At 42.9% G+C, this 21,600-nt stretch overlaps 1 protein-coding gene across 1 annotated transcript in view; it reads right to left on the reverse strand.

The window, feature by feature from the left end:
- pclob (piccolo presynaptic cytomatrix protein b) overlaps nt 1-21,176 on the reverse strand; it is a 55,052-nt gene extending 33,876 nt beyond the window's left edge. The window contains exons 1-12 of the mRNA XM_076089748.1: nt 21,130-21,176; nt 14,602-15,865; nt 13,360-14,169; nt 11,086-11,904; nt 10,025-10,915; nt 8,860-9,240; nt 7,702-8,655; nt 6,583-7,422; nt 5,069-6,334; nt 3,348-4,742; nt 2,618-2,745; nt 1,901-2,279 (exon numbers count right to left, since the gene is read on the reverse strand). Of these exons, the coding sequence (XP_075945863.1) occupies nt 1,901-2,279; nt 2,618-2,745; nt 3,348-4,742; nt 5,069-6,334; nt 6,583-7,422; nt 7,702-8,655; nt 8,860-9,240; nt 10,025-10,915; nt 11,086-11,904; nt 13,360-14,169; nt 14,602-15,865; nt 21,130-21,176 (9,174 nt within the window). The remainder of the gene's footprint in view (nt 1-1,900; nt 2,280-2,617; nt 2,746-3,347; nt 4,743-5,068; nt 6,335-6,582; nt 7,423-7,701; nt 8,656-8,859; nt 9,241-10,024; nt 10,916-11,085; nt 11,905-13,359; nt 14,170-14,601; nt 15,866-21,129) is intronic.
- Nucleotides 21,177-21,600: the final 424 nt, after the last annotated feature.

Raw genomic sequence — 21,600 nt, forward strand, 5'->3', positions numbered from 1 at the left:
AGGCCCTTCTTATATTTTAAAAGGAGACATTTTTGCCCTTCAACTAAAAAGCCACACACATTCATAATAGTAGGCAGGCACAGCCCCTTTGGATAAAGCAGGTCGTAGGACAGCAATAAGCATGGCGGCTCATCCTGTCCAATGGTGTTAAGGCCAAGCTATTTTTTTTTTCCGTGGCTATTATAGTAAGAGGAATGAATCAATGTTGTACACACAGCAGCAATCATCCACGTGTGTCCCTTCCCCCTTAAACATCTTCCCTTAGGCTCTTCCCCCTCTCTAGCGTTCACAAAAAATGTGACAATTACATGAGAACCACATCTCTTCTGTTTCTATTTGTATTCTATTTCTCCACAGTAATGTGCCATTTGGGCTGAGTGTGTGGTAATCTGTCCCTGGAAAACCCAACTAAAAGCAGTAATAAAGAAAAAAATAATGCCTACAGCCACTCAATCCACAGAGATGAGTTTTGTTGTTTACTGAGAGTAAAGAATTCAAAAACATTGTCCCCAATTTCAACTGTCAACTCTTAACTGTCAGACAGAAATACTTTGTCTTTCATAGAAAGTAGAAATAACCTCTTGCCCTAAATTTAATAAAAGGTAAAAAAAGAATATCTTTTTATATATTTTTATGATTTAATGTAACCAACTTTGTCACTTGTTAATAGGATCTCACATTATGAAAGTATTAGCATCAACATTAACCTTATTCGAAAGCCTCCAGTAAAATGACTAACATGACTGTCATGGCACATTATTGAACTGTACTGTTTCATAAATACTTGCCATGCAGTATTATATAATTTGAGCACCTTTAAACTGACCATTGAAATAACTTTAATGTTTTCACCAAAACACTCACAAGATGGATCTGACAAAACCCATCTAACTAATTATTCAAGGCATTAACTGCTAATACTGTTTGCAAGGAAAACAGACCAACCCCACAGGGGAATGTGAGCTGTTCAGAGAAGAAAATATTACTGAACTACAACAACATATAAGATATGAAAAAGCTCCACAGGGTACACAATCATGCATCTTGTGCTACTGCGACCCACATAAAACAAAGAGGAAACTAGAATTATATGGCGCCACAGGTCTGTGAGTGAGCAGATGGCCTGAAAGGAAATGTCTGCAGCTCTAATGTACTGCACAGTGTTGTGTTGGACTTAATCTGTTTCACCTCTGCTTATTGGCATATCACAGGGCTTTACCATCTCAGATCTCTCACAGAGACTGGAGGTTCCCTGGCAGCTCTGGCAGCAGATCCCATCTCACTAATGCTGTTGCACAACCCTCAATCACTTTTATACATTTGCAGTGCTGCCGGTCTGCTGAAGCTGCCTTCTCATGAGCTGTTGTGTAATAACTCGGGCCACTCTAGTGGACTGAAAGCAACCACTATATAGCCTGCATTTTGGTATGTTTTTAATTTAGTCTGAGAACTCTTTGTTCATTAATTAAAATAGATTACATTAATTAACTGCACACAGACTTCTTCAGTCCTAGTCTGAAAACCAATTCAATCACGCTCTCCCTGCGTATATTTTCTCGGCTGTGGCATCTTCATCTGTTATTCCACCACACTTGGAATACATGCTTTTGAAGAAATCAAATTAAATCAACAATGGTGTCAAATTCGGTCTATTGTGTACCACACTTTCAATAGAGGTGAGGCTATATGTATATATCCCAATTATCCACTGTTTACACTCTTATTCCACAAACTAAAAAGAAAAAAGTACTAAAAATCAATGGTATTGCTTGCATACTCCAACCGAAAAGAATGTGTCCTTGACTGCGAAAGAATGAACACTAAAACAGCAGGGAAAACTTACCAAACCTAAAAAGATGTATGTGAAAATGACATGTGGAATGAAATATATTGCACTTACCGCTCCTGTATGGGGCATGGGGTTAAATCCACAAAGGTTGCAGACAGTGTTCTTGCATTCGGTGCAGATTTTGTAATTGGGAGGATCTGTGGCGCCCATGTTGAGGTCGACCTTACAGAGTGGACAGGTGGACAGAGCTGCTTTAGGAGCAACTTGGGTCACTTCTGTAGATTTTGGAGGCTGTGGTGGAGCTTTCTCTACTTTGGCCTCTGCTGATGGTGCAGGCTTGGTCTGTTGAGGTGGCTCTGATTTCCCTGCAGCAGGTGGTTTGGAGTCATTTGCAGCTGGAATCTTAGAAACTGGAGGTGTAGCTTTAGGAGAGACACTGGATGTAGTGGACATCTTACGTGGAGTAGGTGGTGTAGCTTTAGGAGAGACACTGGATGTAGTGGACATCTTATGTGGAGTAGGTGGTGTAGTTTTAGGTTCCACCTGAACAGCTGACGTTATCAATGTAGATGCAGAACTGAAGATAGAGGAACCAAAACCAAACATCTTCCCACTCACTGACTCAGCAGGCTTAGTAGCAGCAGGTTGTGTTTTAGGGCCACCAAAGCCAAAAAAGCCTCCTGACTCCTGTTTAGCAGGCTGAACTGGTGGAGGTCCAGATTTGTCAGGAAGGGTTGCAGATTTTATGGGCTGTTGTGTTGTTTTTCCAACTTCTTGTTTTGCAAGAACAGTCTTAACTTCTGGCTTTAGAGTTTGTGAAAGCTGTACTTGTGGGAATTTTTCAACAGGTTGTCGCTGGCCAGCCACATCCTGGCCTTGGCCTTGCCCTTGTTCAGTACCCGAAAGGACCTGCGTCTTTTGCACAGAAACTCGTTGTGGTGTCTCCGTCTGTTGGACTGCAATCGGCACTGGAGCCTCAGGTTTGGGGGTTTCTTTTTTCTGTGGAGTTGCTTGAGTGACCTCTTTTTTGACTGCTGTATATTCTGTAGACTTCTCCTGCTGGACTAATGTCAGTATATCCTTCAGTTCAGAACCAGGAACCTTGCATGGGGGGGTCTGTGGTTTCAATACAGGATGTCCAGTTGGCTCAGATGCTCCTAGGGCTCTCTGCATCTGACAGTTCAGACAAAGCCATTCTTTCACCTGAAAAAAGTTAAATATAATGTAAGTATCATTGTTGACAAACCAAGGGGCAAATGTTTTACGGGACAAATTTGAAGTAATTTCATAACTAAAAGAGTACAGAGGATATTCAACCACTTTAATCACCTTCATGTCACATATTTATTCACAGATCTTTAATTCATACCAACTAAAATCATGTCTATTACAAAGATGAAATCGGTTGATTCCTAATTCATGTAGGTTTGGCAATTATGATACTGATAGGATAGACAGAATAAACCTGTTGTACAGTACAAACCATGAGGTTAACCAAACAATGTATGTGAAAGAATTCTTTTTTCAGTGGCAAAGACTTGTAAGAACAGTGACTTACCTCTGCCACAATTGCCATTGTATTAAATCCACATTGATTGCAAACAGTAGTCTTGCATGCTGTGCAAGTGTTGTAGTTGGGAGGATCTTTGGAGCCCATGTTGAGGTTGACCTTACAAAGTGGACAGATGGTTGGAACTGCTTTTGGAGCACCTTGGATGTCTGTTTGTGCCTTGGGGGGCTCTGGTAAAGCTTTGTCCACTTTGGGTTGTACTGTTGAAGGAGTCTTTTCCTGCTGTGGTTTCTCTGGTTTCTTCTCCTCAGTTTTCGGGACAGCAGTTGGCTTGGTGTCCTTTGCAGGTGACATATTAGGGGAGGCTGCCAGTGTAGTTCTAGGTGAGTCATGGGCTGTAGTAGACATCTTACGTGGAGTTGGTGGTGTAGTCTTAGGTTCATCCTGGACTGCTGAGGTTATCAAAGTGGATGCAGAGCTTAAGAAAGATGACCCAAAGCCAAACATCTTTCCAGTCACTGACTCAGCAGATTTTGCTGGTGTTTTAGGACCACCAAAACTAAATAAGCCACCCGATGCCTGTTTTGCAGGCTGAGCTGCAGGCTGTTGTGGAGGTGGCTTCCCCACTTCTCGATCCGGTGTAGGAGCAGACTTTGCAATAGAAGTCACTGCTTTTGGAGGCTGTTGTGGAGGTACGTTTTTTGGGTCTGAATCTGGTGGAAGATCCGAAGTCATAGCTTTTGGAGGCTGTTGTGGATGCAGCTTTTCTGCCTCTGGATCTGGAGGAGGAGCAGACTTAGCGATATAAGTCACTGCTTTTGGAGGCTGTTTTGGGGGTGGCTCTCCCGCTTGTTGATCTGCTGAAGGAGCAGACTTAGCGATAGAAGTCACAGCTTTTGGAGGCTGTTGTGGATGCAGCTTTTCTGCCTCTGGATCTGGAGGAGGAGCAGACTTAGCGATAGAGGTCACAGCTTTTGGAGGCTGTTGTGGGGGTGCTTCTCCAGCTTGTTGCTCAGGTGGAGGAGCAGACATAGCAATATAGGTCACAGCTTTGGGAGGCTTTTGCTGGGGTGTAGTAGGTTGTCCTTTGTGTGTGTCTTCAGAAGGCTTTTGTAAAGCTGGTGAAACATCAGTCTGTGTGATAGTGGATGGAACAGTTTTGTCAGGCAATGAAGCAGCTGCAGGGGTAACTTTCTTTGTTGGTGCACCAAGGGCTGGCGATTCAGTTTCCTTGGTTGTGGCAATAATAACAAGCTCATTTTTGGGTGTGGCTGGTTTATGGATGTCCTCCTGAGAAGTTGACATCAGGGTCTCTTTCTTCTGTGTGGTGGGAGGAACCTCTTTGCTTGGTAAAGGTTGGGGTTTTATCATGGGAAGGCCGAGAGGTTCAGAAGCTCCAAGTGCTCTCTGCATCTGGCAGTTGAGACAAAGCCATTCCTTCGCCTGAAAAACAAACACAGAACATGAGTAACATTCTTTGCATTTGTTATTGACAAACACTCAAAACATTGTTGTATTGATGCAAATGAATACTTTGTTTAACTGGAAGTGAAAACAGAGAAACGAGGAACAAATTTCAATTTACATTAACTTAATTAAAAGGGCATGGGAACATGTCAATTTGCAACTAAAAGTTTTACAATACTTTTGTATTTCAAAATGTCAACCCAAAATTAAACCTGTGACTTGTACCATTGCCAATGTGTAAAGATAAAGCAGAACAACTGTCTGCTGACAAAAAATGCAGAATGCTACAGCCATTTATTTACCTTTGCTACATTTGTCATAGGACTAAATCCACATTTGTTGCAGACAGTGGTTTTGCATTCACAGCAGGTGTTGTAGTTGGTAAAATCTTTGGAGCCCATATTAAGTTCTGCCTTACAGAGTGGACAAGTAGTCTGGCCCACTTTGGGAGCAGCTTGGGAGGTTTCTGGTTTTGGAGGGTCTGATGGATCTTTGTCAACTTTGGCCTGTACTGATGGGGGAGCCTTGGCCTGCTGAGGTTGGTCTGGTATCTTATCCGGATGTGGTTTCTGAGCAGCAGGCAGTTTGGTCTCCTTTGCTGAAGTCATCCTCGGAGAAACTGGGGGGCTGGACTTTGGAGAAATCTGTGATGTTGCCATCTTGCCAGAGACTTGCGCTGGGGCAGACATTTTGCGGGAACTTGGTGGTGTTGTGCGGGACTCCTCCTTAACTGCAGTTGTTATCAAGGTAGATGCTGAGCTGAAGAGGGATGAACCAAATCCCAACATCTTCCCAGTCACAGCTTCAGTTGTTTTTGAGGCAGTACGCTGAGATTTAGGACTACCAAAGCTGAAGAAACCTCCTGATTCTTGATTTGTTGGCTGTGCTGCTGGTGGAGCAGATTTGGCAAGGGATGTTTCAACAGAGTTTGATTCTTTATTTAGGGCTTTTGGGGGCTGTACTTCATCAGAGGATGTGACTGGTTTATCAGCTGATTTCTGAACTATTTCAGCTTTCTCCTCTTTCTTTTCTGATAGTTTGTTAGGTGCAGGGGAACTTGGTGGAGTGAAATCATTTTTCTTCTGGAGAGAAGTTACAATATCTGTGTTGACAGGAGGAGCTTGAGCAGGCAATGTTTTATTGAGTTCTGAAACTACAGCTGTCGTCTCTTTGATGGGAGGTGCAAAATAGGTTGTAATCTCCTTGGTAGGTGGTGAAGCCGATTTCTCCACTTTTGTGGGGGCTGAAACAGTACCTGGGGTCTCTTTTGCAGGTGTTGTGGCAATGGTTGATGTTTGGGTGATGTCCATTTTAATTAAAGGTGTAGTTTCTTCTTTCTTTTGTGGTGCACCTGGTGTTGGACGGTACTTTGGATTATTTTCTGGCACTTCTACCTTTTCTGTGAAAATAATGTCTTTCTTTTGATTGGTAGTGGCCTCTTTTTGGGCAGCGGCAGGTGTGGACACTTTGTTTGGTGATGCCTGAGGTTTCATCAATGGAGGCTCTACTGATTCGGCTGCTTTGAGAGCTCTTTGCATCTGACAAGTCAGACACAACCACTCCTTCATCTAAGGGGAAAACCATATTATTTTGAGTAAGTGTGTCTATTAAACATAAAAAATGTTTTGTACAATAACATCATAGTATAGCACATTGACATCTATGTATGCATTTATACATTTTATCTTAGGTACACCACATAATATATTTATTTATAGATTATATATTTTGAATGCAAAATTAAACCCATATAAAATGTAGATATTATACGAAATAAACATAATTAATATACACATTTTGAGCAAATCTTACTTACTTCTGACACATTTGGCATGGGGTTAAATCCACACTGGTTACATACAGTGTTCTTGCATTCAGTGCAGGTATTGTAGTTAGGTGGATCCTTGGACCCCATGTTGAGTTCGACCTTACAGAGTGGACAGGTAGAATGGCCTGGTTTGCCAGTGGCTGTGGAGGCCGCTGCAGCCTTTGGAGGCTCTGATAAAGCTTTGTCCACTTTGGTCTGTGCCGATGGAGGTGTCTTGGTCTGCTGGGATTGTTCTGTCTTTGTCTGTTGTTCCTTCCTCTGGGCATCAGGGGATTTGATCCCTTTTGCTGGGGACATTTTGGGAGAAACTGGTGGAGTGGTCTTGGGCTGGTCCTGAACAGCTGAAGTTATCAAAGTGGATGCAGAACTGAAGATGGAAGAACCAAAGCCTAACATTTTCCCAGTCGCTGACTCCACTGGCTTTGCACCATCAGGTTGAGTTTTACCTCCACCAAAACCAAAGAAGCCTCCTGTATCTTGCTTTGATGCTGATGTGGCATTACTCTGCTTACATTCAGTTTGCCTTCTCTGGTCTGGTGACTTATTAGGACTTGGTGTTTTCTGAGGCTCCTGTGGCCTCTTCTGAGAATGAACTGGACTGGGCTGTTTCTGACCCTCTGGCTTGTCAGCAGCTTTGGTTGTAGCTGGCTGTGCTGCAACAGAAAGTTTCCTCTGAGGTGAGTCTTTGTTTTCAGGTTCAGCTGGGCTAATGATTTCTTTCTTTTGGGGTTTTGCAGGTATCTGGGAGTTGACAGAAGTAACTCCTTGGGGCTGTGTTGTGTCTAGAGCACGCTGCATCTGGCAGGTCAGACACAGCCACTCCTTTACCTAAAAAAAACACAGAAAAAAGGTTTCATTATAAACTGTTTGGTAATCTGTGTGTAATTATGTTTTATATTCATGTGCTGTTATATTTCAGCACCTGTAAATCTAGTTACAATGAGTAAATGGGAATTCCAATTTTTAATATTCCCAGGAAATAATGAGCAAAGGCATGTATGATTCAAACACAATGAAGATCCAGCAAGGGACACTTTCAAATATTTTAAGTCTGTCAGCAGTCAAATGTAAAATAAAGTTGTAATGATTAGTTTTCTCTAGTCTTACCGCTGTTTCATTTGGCATAGGGTTAAATCCACACTGGTTACAGACAATGTTCTTGCATTCAGTGCAGGTATTGTAGTTGGGTGGATCTTCGGAAACCACGTTGAGTTCCACCTTACAGAGTGGACAGGTAGATTTGCCTGGTTTGACAGCTACTTGGGACGCTGCTGCGGCCTTTGGAGGCTCAGATGGGGCTTTGCTCAATTTAGCCTGTCCTGATGGAGGTGTCATGGTCTGCTCGGATGACCCTGTTTTCTCCTGCTGATCAGGCTTATGGGCACTGGGGGCCTTGATCTCTTTTGCAGGAGACATCTTGGGAGACACTGGAGGAGTAGTTTTGGGTTGGTCATGAACGGCTGAGGTCATCAAAGTTGATGCGGAACTGAAGATTGAAGAGCCAAAGCCAAACATTTTCCCAGTCGCTGACTCTGCCTGCTTTCCAGGTTCCGGTTGAGTTTTACCACCACCGAAACCAAAAAAGCCTCCTGCCTGTCGCTGTGTTGCTGCTGAGGCATCACTCTGCTTAGGTTCAGTCTGCCTATTTGTTACTGACTCTGCAGGCATTGCAGAAGCAGGTTGCTTGCTTCCAGGTTGGCTTGCCTGATCTGGTGGCTTCTTCTGACCTGCCTTCTGTATTTCCTGTGGTCTTTCATGATCAGGCGCTGGGCTGGCCTGTTTCAATGGTACAGAAGTAGCTTCAGGTTTCACTGACTGCACAGATGGTGATTGTTTTCCCTGTGTTGAGACTGGTTCTGAAGTCTCCTTCTTTAGTACAGCAGGGCCTGGACCATCCTTCTTTTGCAGTGTGGTTGGTTTGGGAGAATCTTTCAACTGGACGGCAGCAGGTGAAGTAACTTTACTAGTAGATGTGGCAGACTTCAATGTGAGAGGCCCTGGTGGCTCAGATGCTCCAACTGCTCTTTTCATCTGACAGTTAAGACATAGCCACTCATTTGCCTAAAAGACAGTAGACACCAGTTATGTGTTGCTTTTGGAATTGAGCATTGCAATAATTGACAACAACCTGAGTATTTAGAGAAACAGACTCCTCAAAACTGCAATACTGGTCAATGAGGTAATTGTAAAAAAGACCACAGATCACAGATTATAGTATAAATGCATACAGTATGTTTAGAAATAATGTATTGTTTATTCACTTACCTTGCCTATATGCATTGGGTTAAATCCGCATTGGGTACAGACAGTGGTCTTGCACTCAGTGCAGGTGTTGTAGTTTGGAAGGTCCTTGGAGCTGATGTTAATCTCAACCTTACACAGTGGACAGGTGGCCTGGCTTGTATTGGGAGATGTTTTAGAGGTTGTTGCTGCCTTTGGTGGCTGTAATGGAGCTTTGTCATGTTTGTTCAGGTGGAATTCTTCTGGTTTCTTATCCAGGGTTTTGGGCTCTCTTGCTGGGGACATTTTGGGGGAAACTGCCGGTGTCGTTTTTGAAGAAATATTGGGTACAGCAGACATCTTGGGCGAGACTTGTGCTGGTGCAGACATCTTACGAGAGCTTGGTGGTGTAGTACGTGATTCTTCCTGAACAGCGGATGATATCAAAGTTGATGCTGAGCTGAAAATGGAAGAACCAAAGCCAAACATCTTCCCAGTCACTGACTCTGTTGTTTTTGAGGCATCAGGCTCTTTTTTAGGACCACTCAAGCCAAATAGGTTTCCTGACTCATGCTTTGTATCCGGGTTGACCTTACTCTGTTTTAGTTCACTTGCCTGGTCAGTTGGTTTCTGAGAAGCTGATGCCCCCCGGATATCTAGAGTAGTTTTCTGGCCAGGAGTAGGGCTAGCCTGTGTGTCACGTTCTGGTACTTTAGCAGCCTTTGTTGCCTGTGTCTTCTGAGGAGAACCTGGTGTCGAACTTCCCTTCTTTTGAAGTACATCAGGCACTGGAGTCTCTATCTTTGAAGGTGCATCCAATTTTGATGACTCCTTCTTTGGAGTTTCCACCTGATTGGGAGCTGTTATCTTCTGATGCACGGCCGATGGAGGAATTGTGTTAGCTGTATTGTGAGGTGTCAAAAGAGGTCCTGTGAGTTCAGATGCACTAAGAGCTCTCTGCATCTGACAGTTCAGGCATAACCATTCTTTTACCTACAGAAAGAAAGAATATTTAAATAAAATGAAAATATGAAACATTTACAACACCAGCATGCAATAATTTCACTATGTCAAGATATGTACTTTATAGATCATGGTGTGTTCCTGTTAAATTATGTGTTGCCGTATGTTACTTTTACCCTTCATAATTTTGTATTTTATTGTATATTAAAATTAAATTCAGGATTTGTGTCATCTTTGCTGTTATTACCTCTGATACATTTGGCATTGAATTAAATCCACATTGGTTGCAGACGTTGTTCTTGCATTCAGTGCACTTGTTGTAGTTAGGAGGATCCTTAGAGCCAAAATTGAGTTCCACCTTACAGAGTGGACAGGTAGGTTGGCCTGCCTTGCGAACAACTGGGGAAACAGCTGCATTCGTTGGAGGCCCTGATGGAGCTTTTTCTACTTTGGCTTGATGGGATGGAGAGGTCATGGGCTCTAGTTTCTTCTCCTCTTCTTGTTTCTCAGCAAGCTGAGATTTGGTTACCTTTGCAGCAGGCATCCTGGGAGACAATGGTGGGGTTGTTTTGGAATCATCTTGGACAGCTGTGTTTATTAAAGTGGATGCAGAACTGAAGATGGAGGAACCAAAACCAAACATTTTTCCACCCATTGATTCAGCAGGCTTTGCGGTATCAGGTTGAGGTTTAGGACCGCCAAATCCAAAGAACCCTCCGGATTCCTCATGTGTCGTTGAGGTAGTATTATTCTGCTTACGTCCAGTTTGACTTGTCGGGTCCTGTGGTTTCTGAGGACCTGTCTTACGGCCTTGCATTGGAGTTTTCTGACCAGGAGCTAGGTTGACCTGTTTCTGACTTTCTGATCCTTTAATGACTTCAGACTTTGCTGGCTGCTCTGCTGGTGTTGGTGGTTTCCTCTGAGGGGAGCCTGGTGCAGAGGTCTTCTTTAATTCAGCAGCTGTTTGACTGTCTTTCTTTTGAGATTTATCTAGTGGGGGAGTTTCCTTATTTATGGTATTGGCAGGTGCAGGGACTTTATTTGGTGAGGCCGGTACTTTCATCATGGGAGTTCCTGGAGGCTCAGATGCTCCTAGTGCTCTCCGCATCTGGCAGTTGAGACACAACCACTCCTTTACCTATATTTGAGCAAACAGTAAAATTTAGATCAGTGTTGTTGTACAATTGAAATTTTTGTACTTCTAATTTAATTCTATCAATATATTAATTACAGTAATAATTAAAAAAACATAATGCAACTATCACTGTTCTAGTAACTTTTCTGTAATCTACAGTACTCTTATCTTACCTCTTTAACATTTGTCATGGGATTAAAACCACATTGGTTACAGACAGTGTGTTTGCACTCGGTACAGGTGTTGTAGTTGGGAGGATCTTTAGAGCCCAGGTTGAGTTCCACTTTACATAGAGGACAGGTAGACTGGCCTGCTTTGGAAACAACTTGGGAAGCTGATGCTTTCTTTGGCGGCTCTGATGGAAGTTTGTCCGCTTTCAGCTGTACTGATTGAGAGGTCTTGACCTGCTGCGGTTGTTCTGGTTTATTCTCCTGTTCTGATTTATTGGCAGTGGAGTATTTAGAGTCCTTTGCAGCAGGCATTTTGGGAGAAGGTGGTGGTGTAGTTTTGGGCTCATCTTGAACAGCTGAGGTTATCAAAGTAGATGCGGAACTGAAGATGGAGGAACCAAAACCAAACATTGTCCCAGTCACTGCAGGCTTTGCAGCATCGGGCTGACTTTTAGGACCACCAAAACCAAAGAACTTCCCTGACTCTTGCTGTGTAGCTGCTGTGGCATGCCCATGCTTTTGTGCAGTTTGGCTTGTCTGGTCTGGTTGTTTCGTCCGGCTCTCCTGAGGTGTCTTCTGACCAGTAGCAGGGCTAGCCTGTTTATAACTGTCTGGTCCTTTAGCAGTGTCAGTCTTGACTGCTTGTGCTGTAGGTGTAGATATTTTCCTCTGAGGGGAGCCTGGTGCAGATGTCTTTTGTAGTGCAGGCTGTGCTGGAGTAGTTTTTTTGAATGAGGAATCGACCAAAGATGTGTCTTTCTGAGGTTCAATTCCGCTGGCAGCTCGTTTCACCTGGCAGTTTAGACAAAGCCACTCCTTTCCCTTAAAAAACACAAGAAACAAACAAATTATACATGTACATGTTTAAAAAATAAACTAAAAAAGTAATAGAGAATCTAGGAGTTGAAGCGTCCTAATCTAAACAGAAAATCACACTGTCACACACACAAAGAACTATGGAATACAGTGAACAGACTCTGGTTATATCTATTATTTGCTGCAGTATTGACAAAATTGCATTTAAGATGTTTGTATTTAATTAAATGTGTTTAAGTAAATCAACTAATTCCATTATGACAAAAATGCTAATGAAAGCTCATAAAAAAGTAAACCAAGTGACAGTGCTGCCTACGTTTCAGTGGTTTAGAATATATTTATATAAAACATTCACTTTCACAGAGTGCTTGCAAAATGCAAAAGAGGATCGCCCCATCCTGATCTTGGGTTATCACTGTTTTAGCCATTAGTTGAGGAAGCAGTATCATAAGATCAAGTAGCCATGGACTGTCCTTGGCAAGGTAGCTTACTAACTGTGTATTGAATTACAGAGTCAAATGTCAAGTCCTTTGAGTGTCACTATGCCATGTCCATTTACCTTGTATGTGGTATTCCCTGCAAGACAATTACCATGCGATTAACAGTTTACATGATAAACTGGTTCCCAAGAGCGTTGAATCAATTATTTTAAAATTATATATGAGACCATGCAATAGTGGTAATATTATTACCCCAAAAACTGTTATTTATAGCACTATTTTTTTTACTTCGATGAGAGTTAAGACTAAAGGGAACAACAGTGAAACTAGAGGTATGTGGAGTAGCATTTGTATGTGTGTCTAGCCCTCATCTGGCAGATCTGGCCTAGGTTCTGACACATAGCCAGCCATCTTGCTGTTTCGAGACTAGAGGCACTGTGAGTAGGATATGGAATGAAAATGGCATCACAGCTTTGCAACTTTAGTCCAAGGATTTGACGTTCCCTCCCAAAAAAAGCAAAGACAGTTACCACTCCAATAAATACGTTTTTTTTATGAGAAAAACACATTCTATATAATATCTCAAACATGCCTCTGTCATAAGTCTGTAGCCTAAAAAATATTGCTGCCATGTCTGTTCATGTATTTGAGTTATACCATTTGGGAATAACACCCCAAATAATTAAATGAAAATTGCTTAAGCAACCACTCTGAACATCAAGAGGGAACTTAACAGCTTCAAATAGCTTCATTTACAAGTATGATGTTTGTGCTACAGTTCTGTATCAAAGTAATCAACACTTTGGAGGCAATCATGTAACTGAACCAGCCTCCAGGTTCTTTAGAACCAATCTAATCACTCAGGAAACATTAGAAATTTGTTTCCAAAATTATAAAATGATATAGTGATGTACATAACTTTAACATTTTTTTTTAAAATACTTCCTTTCCTTCCTCTTTTTCTACAATGATTCATTAATTTAGATGTTAGTTAATTTAATCAGTATCACATGTGTCCTACCTCATTGACATTTGGCATGGGGTTAAATCCACATTGGTTGCAGACGGTGCTCTTGCATTCAGTGCAGGTGTTGTAGTTGGGAGGATCCTTCGAGCCCATATTGAGCACCATCTTACAGAGTGGACAAGTGGAGTGACCTCCTTTAGGAACACTGTGGGTGGCTGCTGCTGCCTTTGGAGTCTCTGATGGAGCTTTGTCCACTTTGACCTGTCTTGCTGGATTAGCCTTTGCCTGCTGGGGTTGCTCTTGTGTCTTGTCTTTCACTGACTTTTGGACAGTAGCTGGTTTGGTCTCTTTTGTAGACTGCAATTTGGGAGATACTGGCGGTGTGGTTTTAGGCTCATCCTGAACAGCTGAGGCTATCAAAGTAGATGCAGAACTGAAAATGGAGGAACCAAAACCAAACATCTTTCCAGTCACTGACTCTTCAGGTTTTGCAGCTTCAGTTTTAACACCACCCAAGCCAAATAATCCTCCTGACTCTTGCTGGGCACTGCTTTGCTTGCGTCCACTTTGACTAGTCTGATCTGGTTTGTGAGACCCTGATGTACGCTGGGTCTCAGGTGTCATTTTCTGAACAGATGCTGGGCTAGCCTGTTTTTGACTTTCTGGACCTTTAGCAGCATCACCCTTGGCTGGCACTTTTGCCGATGTAGACTGCATTTTCTGAGGTGAACCTGGTGCTGACATCTCTTTTTTGACAGGTGCAGCAGGAGATGGTGGCTGGTTTTGAGCAGCAGAAACTTTGTTGGGCATGGGCTTTCTAATGGAAGGTCCCTGTCGTTCAGAAGCTCCTTGAGCTCTCTGTATCTGGCACGGAAGACAAAGCCACTCACGTCCCTATTAAAAAAATGAGAATGATGACATATTAATGCATGGAAAGTATAAGAAAAAAAAACCTGCAGTTCACAAAAATAATTACAAATAAATGTTATAACTTATAACATTGATTAATTTCAACACACACTTAGTCATGCTAACGTAATTCATTTGTTGTTAAATTCCTCTTAATTCAATTAATTAAAATTAGTATGATAATATAGTAATATAATATATAGATGCAGTTTGCAATTGTAAATCAATGTCATATATGCAGTAAAGCTTCTTGTTAAATTAACTTTCAGGAATGAACACTGCACTACTATCACTGCAGTGAATGCAATGCATTCACATTTAGTTTGAACAAAGCATAGTCATAAGAAATCTAAAAAAAAATGATACATAAGAAAAATGATTACTTACATCAGAATCTGGAGGGCTGAAGCCACACAAGCTGCACACTTCAGTTTTACACTGTGAACAGGTTTTATGGTTAGGCGATTCCTTGGTGGCCATATTTAGTTCTGTTGTGTTACACACTGGGCAAAGGGACTTAGCTATTGCTTTTGACTGAGGTCCAGCTTTGGTTGGTCCCGGTGCTGAAGACCCTGCTCGGCACAGGCCAGGTGTACCAGGTCCCTTAGGGCCTTGTTGTGGTGACCCAGGCTTGTCAGAGGACTGCTGCTGGGTTGTAGCCTTAGAGCCTTGCTGTTGCTGTCCCACTTTAGTTGAGCCCTGCTGTGCAACTTTAGGTAAACCCTGTTGCTGCTGTGAAAGTTTAGGTGAGCCCTGTTTTTGTTGTTCAATCCTTGGTGACCCCCGCTGTTGAGTTCCTACTTCCGGTGACGCTTGCTGTGAGCCAGTTTTTTGTGAGGCAACTTTTGTGGACTCTTGCACCCCAGTCTTTGCAGGTTGTTGTTGTTGTGCACCAGTCTTAGCAGGCCCTTGTTGTTGCATCCCTATCTTAGGTGGAACCTGTTGGGATGATGCTTTTGGAGAACCTGGTTGAGCTCCACTCTTCCCAAACTGTGGTTGAGCTCCAGGCTTAGGCGAACCTTGCTGTGGTGGGCCCTTAGGTTGACTTTTTTGAGGCTCTCCTTTAAGCTGGCCTTCAGCCTGTGTCCCTGCCTTTGGAGCAGCTTGTTGCCCACCAGGCTTGTTTGGGGATCCAGCCTGTCCATTCCCATGCAGCTGTGGTGATCCTTCTTTAGGGAGTGGCTGGCCCTTTTGCATAGGGATGCCCTGGCCGGATTTTTGTGGTCCCTGCTGTTGTTGAGGGCCTTTGCCTGAGCCTGCTGCTGACTGCTGTTCTCCAGTTGGCTTCACCCCCTGCTGAGAAGGTGCTTTCTTATTCTTATCCCCATCATCTCCAAATAAACCAAACTTATTCACAGCAGAGGACACGGCATTGAGGGGGTTGGCCCCACTAAGGAATTTGGAGGAGAACATAGTTGGGTCTTCGTCTTTGTCCTCCTCCTCCTCCTCCTCCTCCTCCTCCTCCTTGCAGGAGCTGGAATCTATAGGGCTGTCGGAGTCAGAGCAGGAGCTGTCTCCTCTCGGTCCTGGCTCTCCCGCAGAGGCCAGGGGGGGGGCTGGTGACGGAGCTGTGGAGAGGGCATCTACAGCCCCACTGCTGCTGCTGCTGCTCCCTGGGCTCTCCTCTGGCTCAGCATCTACATCAGACTTCCTAAATGCATGAGAAACAGACATAGAGGAAGTGTGAGATGACAGGGAACAAGACAAGAGGGAGGGATAATGAAAGAGAGCACGAGGATTTGTGAACCACATTCCTGTACTGTCTGAGCTAATAAGATGTCTGGTAAACAAAATAAAAACCTGACGCAACAGGTATAATGGATGCAGAGGAAACATAATCACTCATCAACTGATTCACTGTCTAAGGTGAGTTTCTGATCCTGTTATACATATTGAGACATAATTATAATATCGAATAACTCCACATACATATTATGATATGGCTAACACATCTCTATCTAAATCTGCAAACTGCACATTTTACAATATATTAATTTACATCTACACTATCAATTGGAAGAAACCGAGTGACACACTACAGTGCTTGACAAATACAATTTACTTCCATTTCAGTTGAAGCGATTATCATTTGCATAGCAATCGCCGCCTTTACGGAGAAATCCACTAACGATTCAGCCTCACTTTGATTTACTCCGCTCAGACTGTTGCTTTCAGGACCATGGACAGGGTCAGAGCCGCACTGTTGATCACAGCGTATAACCTCAGAGCTCCCTTTCAGCCAGCAATACAATACTGACCAATGTGTAACGCAGGAGTGTGATACAGCTCTCAATACACCCGACTACTATACAAACCCTAATTTAAATGACTATGCAAGGTGGACTCACGGGTTACATGTTTCTTCCAACCGTCAAAAAATTAGACTTTCGCCACTAATCGCATCGTCGGATGTCACCCATCACCCGAATAGCACCGAGCGTTGGGGTTTGAGCAATCTCTTGCAGGACATGTTTTACAGCAGTAAGACGAGTAAACAGGACATCTAGCGCTCTCTCTGGAGAAACTGCAGGCACATCCGGGTAGGGGCCCATCAAATAATGCATGGGAAGTGAATCCTGATACTTTCCTTTACACAAGGAACAATAAGGGCAATGCCGGTCTGTGATGAGCCATTCTTTTTTTTATATGTAACAGCTGGATTTAGCGTAGCTACGCTCAGTCCACTGTCAGCGATGGTTCACCCAGAGGCGGTGAAGTGGATCCGATGTATCCAAAGCGTTTTACCGTAGTAGCCGAATGAAAAAGCGGCATGCATTACGCCCGACCACTCTAAACCCGATAATATGTTAGTCCGCATTGGGTGCGAGGTGATGACAGCTCCGTGCACACGGGTGAGCGGAGATTTAAAAAAAACAAAAGAAACAACAACACATTATCACCTACTTGTGTGCCCTTGACCGGGAGTCTGTTCAGATATCGGAAAAGTCAAAATGCTCCTACATATGCTCCTACACAACCAGCCTACATAAGCGAGGAAACAGCAAAAGCCATGTCATCGGTGGAATCTCCCGAAATACCCTCTGATCTCCGCTCTGTGTCCCCCCTACTCATCTCCTCCCATCCTGCAGCTGAGCATTCTTCACCCTCCACGGTCACAATGTCAAACGCAAAGCGCGGTATTCCAGTGAAAGCGAAGGAAATTGTACCTTCATCAACAGCAGGTCTGTCTCCCTATCCTCGCCCACCGCTCCTCGGGTTTCCCCTGTCCGTGTCTGTCTGATCGCCGAGGGATGGAGGGCACAGGGCAGCAGATAGAGAGCGATCAGCATCCACTCCGCCTCCCACTCCAGTGCGCAGGCGCCGCATCTGACAGGTGATCACAATATATATCACGCACGGAAATTGAAATTAAAGGGGACAAGGCGATTTATTTCCCCGGAGTCACGTGTGATCCGCGTCGAAGACCTTAAGACTTAACCTCCCCCCCCCCCCCCCACGTGGTATGTTCCACATTTTCTCAGCGACCGTTGACATATTTACTATCGTGAGTATAGAGGGGTAATGTGATTTTTACCCTAAGTGTGCTGACCATGAGAGCAATAATAGATGTATTCAGTCAGCTTTGCATTCCATTTCACGTGGCTATTTGTATGTTCTATGCAAAATCGTTTCAAAGCACTCATAATCACATTTCTGTTTTATATATACACTGACAAATATTACCTGATATAATTAAATAACAAATATTGTCAGACACTGATAGATCATATGTCTCCATCTCATATATATTAAACACCATCCGTATGTCAACCATCCATGTCTTAATCAATCAATAAATTACAGAACTATCATTAAAATTGCCTTTTCAAACTTCATTGTCTTTTCCGGTTTAGCGAACCTAATTTCTCCATCCACTTGCCTCCAGACCTGACACACCAGGCACAATATGTTGGATATAATCCACAAAGATTCCATTTCTGGACATCACTCAATACTTAAAGCAAAATGCAAAAGACAAATGCATTTTCGACTAGACGGCTTTCTTCAGTACACAGCAATTTCACAAACTGTGCATACACCATCTGAACATTTCCTCCTGGGCCTGAAGTAAAGCTTGTTGATGTTGGTTCCATTTTAGTTTGTAGAATACTTAATGGAGATGTACGTAACAGGAAGTCAACACCCACAGGCACACACTCTTCAGTCTGTGTAACCTGTCTCCTCTGTGCCGGATTTCTTATTCTTGCATTACTCCCACAAGAGTTTTTCTACAAAGCAGATGTGATGTGAAGAGACAATCTGGGCAATCTTATCGTGTGCCACTGTCAAAGTGATACAAAAAACTAGCTGGCTATCTTCTTTTCTCCTTCCAGCTCCAGACCAGATGAATAGACATTCAGAGACTTATGTCCAACCGTGAACTGACCATGATTCTTGAAAGTATGATTACACAACTATGTCGAATTTAAATATCTATCTATCTATCTATCTATCTATATATCTATCTATCTAGAGCAAGAGGAACATTGCACCACAAAATAGGGAAAAAAAAATTCCCACCTCCATAGATCACCCTTCTGCCACAAGAAAGATTATTTAACAGCAATGATAAAGAAAAGGATCTATATATAATTTCTGAACGCCCCCCCCCCCCCCCCCCCCCCCCCTCCCCCTGCCATAGTCACATGCACATTTACACACAACATACAGTAGATTAATTCCTATTCACTATTCAGTATGTGATAAGCGTGAGAGAGAAGTGTGGGAAGGATGGAGAGCAAGTGGTATGTGGGCGTGTGGAAGAGTTACGTCATGTGTGATGTGTCAGAGGCAGAATCGCTATGGTATCTCTTTGGAAAGCGCCAGATTTGGCTTCATTGCAGACATACACACACACACACACCCACACAGGAAACATTCATCAGTACAATCTCCATCTGGGGAAATATGCTCTCGCTTTGCAGTGGGTTTGTACATGGTCCGGAAATCCTTTAAGTAATCTCAGACTACTAATATCTCCCTCATCCTCACAATGTGGTACTTGGAAATGTTTTCGGTAGACATAATACATTATGATCCTCTTCCTGTTTTTGTGGAGTATCAAAATAGAACATATGTCCATTCAGGCCTAATGCCCTTACAGTATATGCCACTACTTATTATTAGGTGGGAGATGTAACTGAATGATTTTGTCTAATCCATGGACCAATATATCCTGAGAGAAATAGTTTAACAACATCAGAAACAGGCCCAGTAAACAAACCGCTGTTTGTCAGTAATGTTTCTGATGTTGTTAATAAACTGTTTTCATCCTGCTCCACAAGTGAGTCGTGTTTGTCAGTCAACAATATTATGTAAGACTGTGGGACAGCAGGCAATCACCAGATGCGGCACCATCATGTTATTTTCTTTTGATCTCTCCCCGCTTGTCAGTTTAAATGCAATAACTAAAATCTCCTCTGTCGCCATTCCTTTCCCTCCCACGCACACTCTGATAACGCCAGAGCAGACTTAAATCCTGCGCTCACACAGCTGAAGCATCATAGACTTTAACAGCATCACTCGTTCGTAGAGACGAACCCGAAAATGAATTGGGTGCTCTCGAGTGTATTGAAGAGTGAAAAGAATTCAAGCTGCTCATTGGGAACAATTTGAAAAGGTTGAGTATTAAAACATGTTTTACCTGCAGGTTTCTTTTGTCTGGCTTTACCACATGTGTAGTGAGTAAATTCACATGAGGGACTGAGATAAAATGCCCATCAAAGGCCTTTTTACTATCATTTTCTTCAATTCCTTTCCAGCCAAGCAGATTCCCGAAGGAACCAGACAGGGATGATTAATCATCAGTCACTCTGCTTCCTTCTCTGTGGTGTGATTTAGTAGTCCTAATGGAGACACAAAGTCTCAATTTATTTACCAGAAGCTTGCAGTAATATATTTATTTCCATCTTCACCATTTCATGATTTCTTCAGCTAAGGTATAACATTCACACATCTGCATCCACATCTGGAAAAGGAAGGCTATAGCATTTGATATAAGTAATGAATATTAATAATGAGGAGTGTTTTACGAAAGAGTGTTGCTTGTTTAATGGCAGGCCTTAACGATTGTCTAAAATCGTGTGTGCTTCCAGTTTACAATTAAATTAAATACAAATGAACTCTTGTGTACACTGCATAGCTGAAATTGAAAGATGATCTCCATGAGAAGAAACCTAACCTGTTCAAGGTTCAGGTATCTGGAGCCTATAGAGAGGTGGTACATCCTCCACAGGTCACCAGTCCATCACAGGGCCCATACAGACTGATGCATTCACACCGACAGGCCTTTTAGTAGTTTAGTTTGTACCACACTTAACCTGCAAGTCTTTTAACCCACTCAGGTTTGAATCCTGGAACTGCCTGCTAAGAGCCAAAAGTGAATAACCATCAGGCCACCCTTGCTGCCAAGGGACAAACCCAGAGTCCATTAATGCTAACTATAAATGGACGTATCCCTGAATACCATTTTCCAATACATTAATGTAGACATGAGGGCCTCTCCCATCTGACAGCAGGTGCTTCTGTGGTTCTCTTCTCTGCAGCATTGCCTTTCTGCCCACTCAGGCATACACCAAATACAAAGACATCATATTTAGATAGCATTTGTATTCTTCTCTGCACGATCAAGCCCGTTTTTAGCCCTCACACACACATCTTTCTCTCTCCCTCTTTCTCTCATACACACACTCACACACACACTGAAACAAACAGAGCTCAGAAGCATTACTTATCTCTCTCTCATTTTAATTAAGCCGACACACTGGAGCATAATGCTGCCTAGCAGTTTTTAACTCCCTCAGCTGTAATTCTCATGGATGAGACTGCAACTTCCATAACAACAACAACAAGAACAGTCCCTCACAAATGCCAAAGTATTTTGGTTAAGAGACTAGTTTGCAAAAAGAGACATACCTCTGACGTTGACCTTTGAGGAAAGCAAAGCAGTTTTTCCCCGGCATGGTTATCTCTGGAGCAGAGCCCGAGCGGTGTGAAGCAGTAACCTGCATGGAGGTGTATTGCTGTCCTCTCTAGGTCTCTAGGTCTCTGTGTCTGTGTGTTTGGCAGGGTCACCATGTAACCTATACAGTAACCTGATCACACACTTTGCCAGTGTCATTAAATTTACATATCTGCACCGAGGAAGGGAAAATATGCACTCATGACACTACTCTCTAGATGGAACCAAAAGACCGCTGGAATGCACCAAAACGACAAATTCAATTAAAGTTGACAGTTGATTTATTGTTTTTTTAAGTATGACATTTAAATCTAGGTATATTAATGAAAATGGTAATAATAATAATAATAAATTAAGTTATTTGAACACCTGGTTTTTCATGGACTTATTCAAGACAGTGTCTTACATTATAAACGTACTAACAA

The sequence above is a fragment of the Anarhichas minor genome, unplaced genomic scaffold (genome assembly GCF_050575085.1).
Source record: "Anarhichas minor isolate MPS153535 unplaced genomic scaffold, ASM5057508v1 ptg000011l, whole genome shotgun sequence".
NCBI classification, from domain to species: domain Eukaryota; kingdom Metazoa; phylum Chordata; class Actinopteri; order Perciformes; family Anarhichadidae; genus Anarhichas; species Anarhichas minor.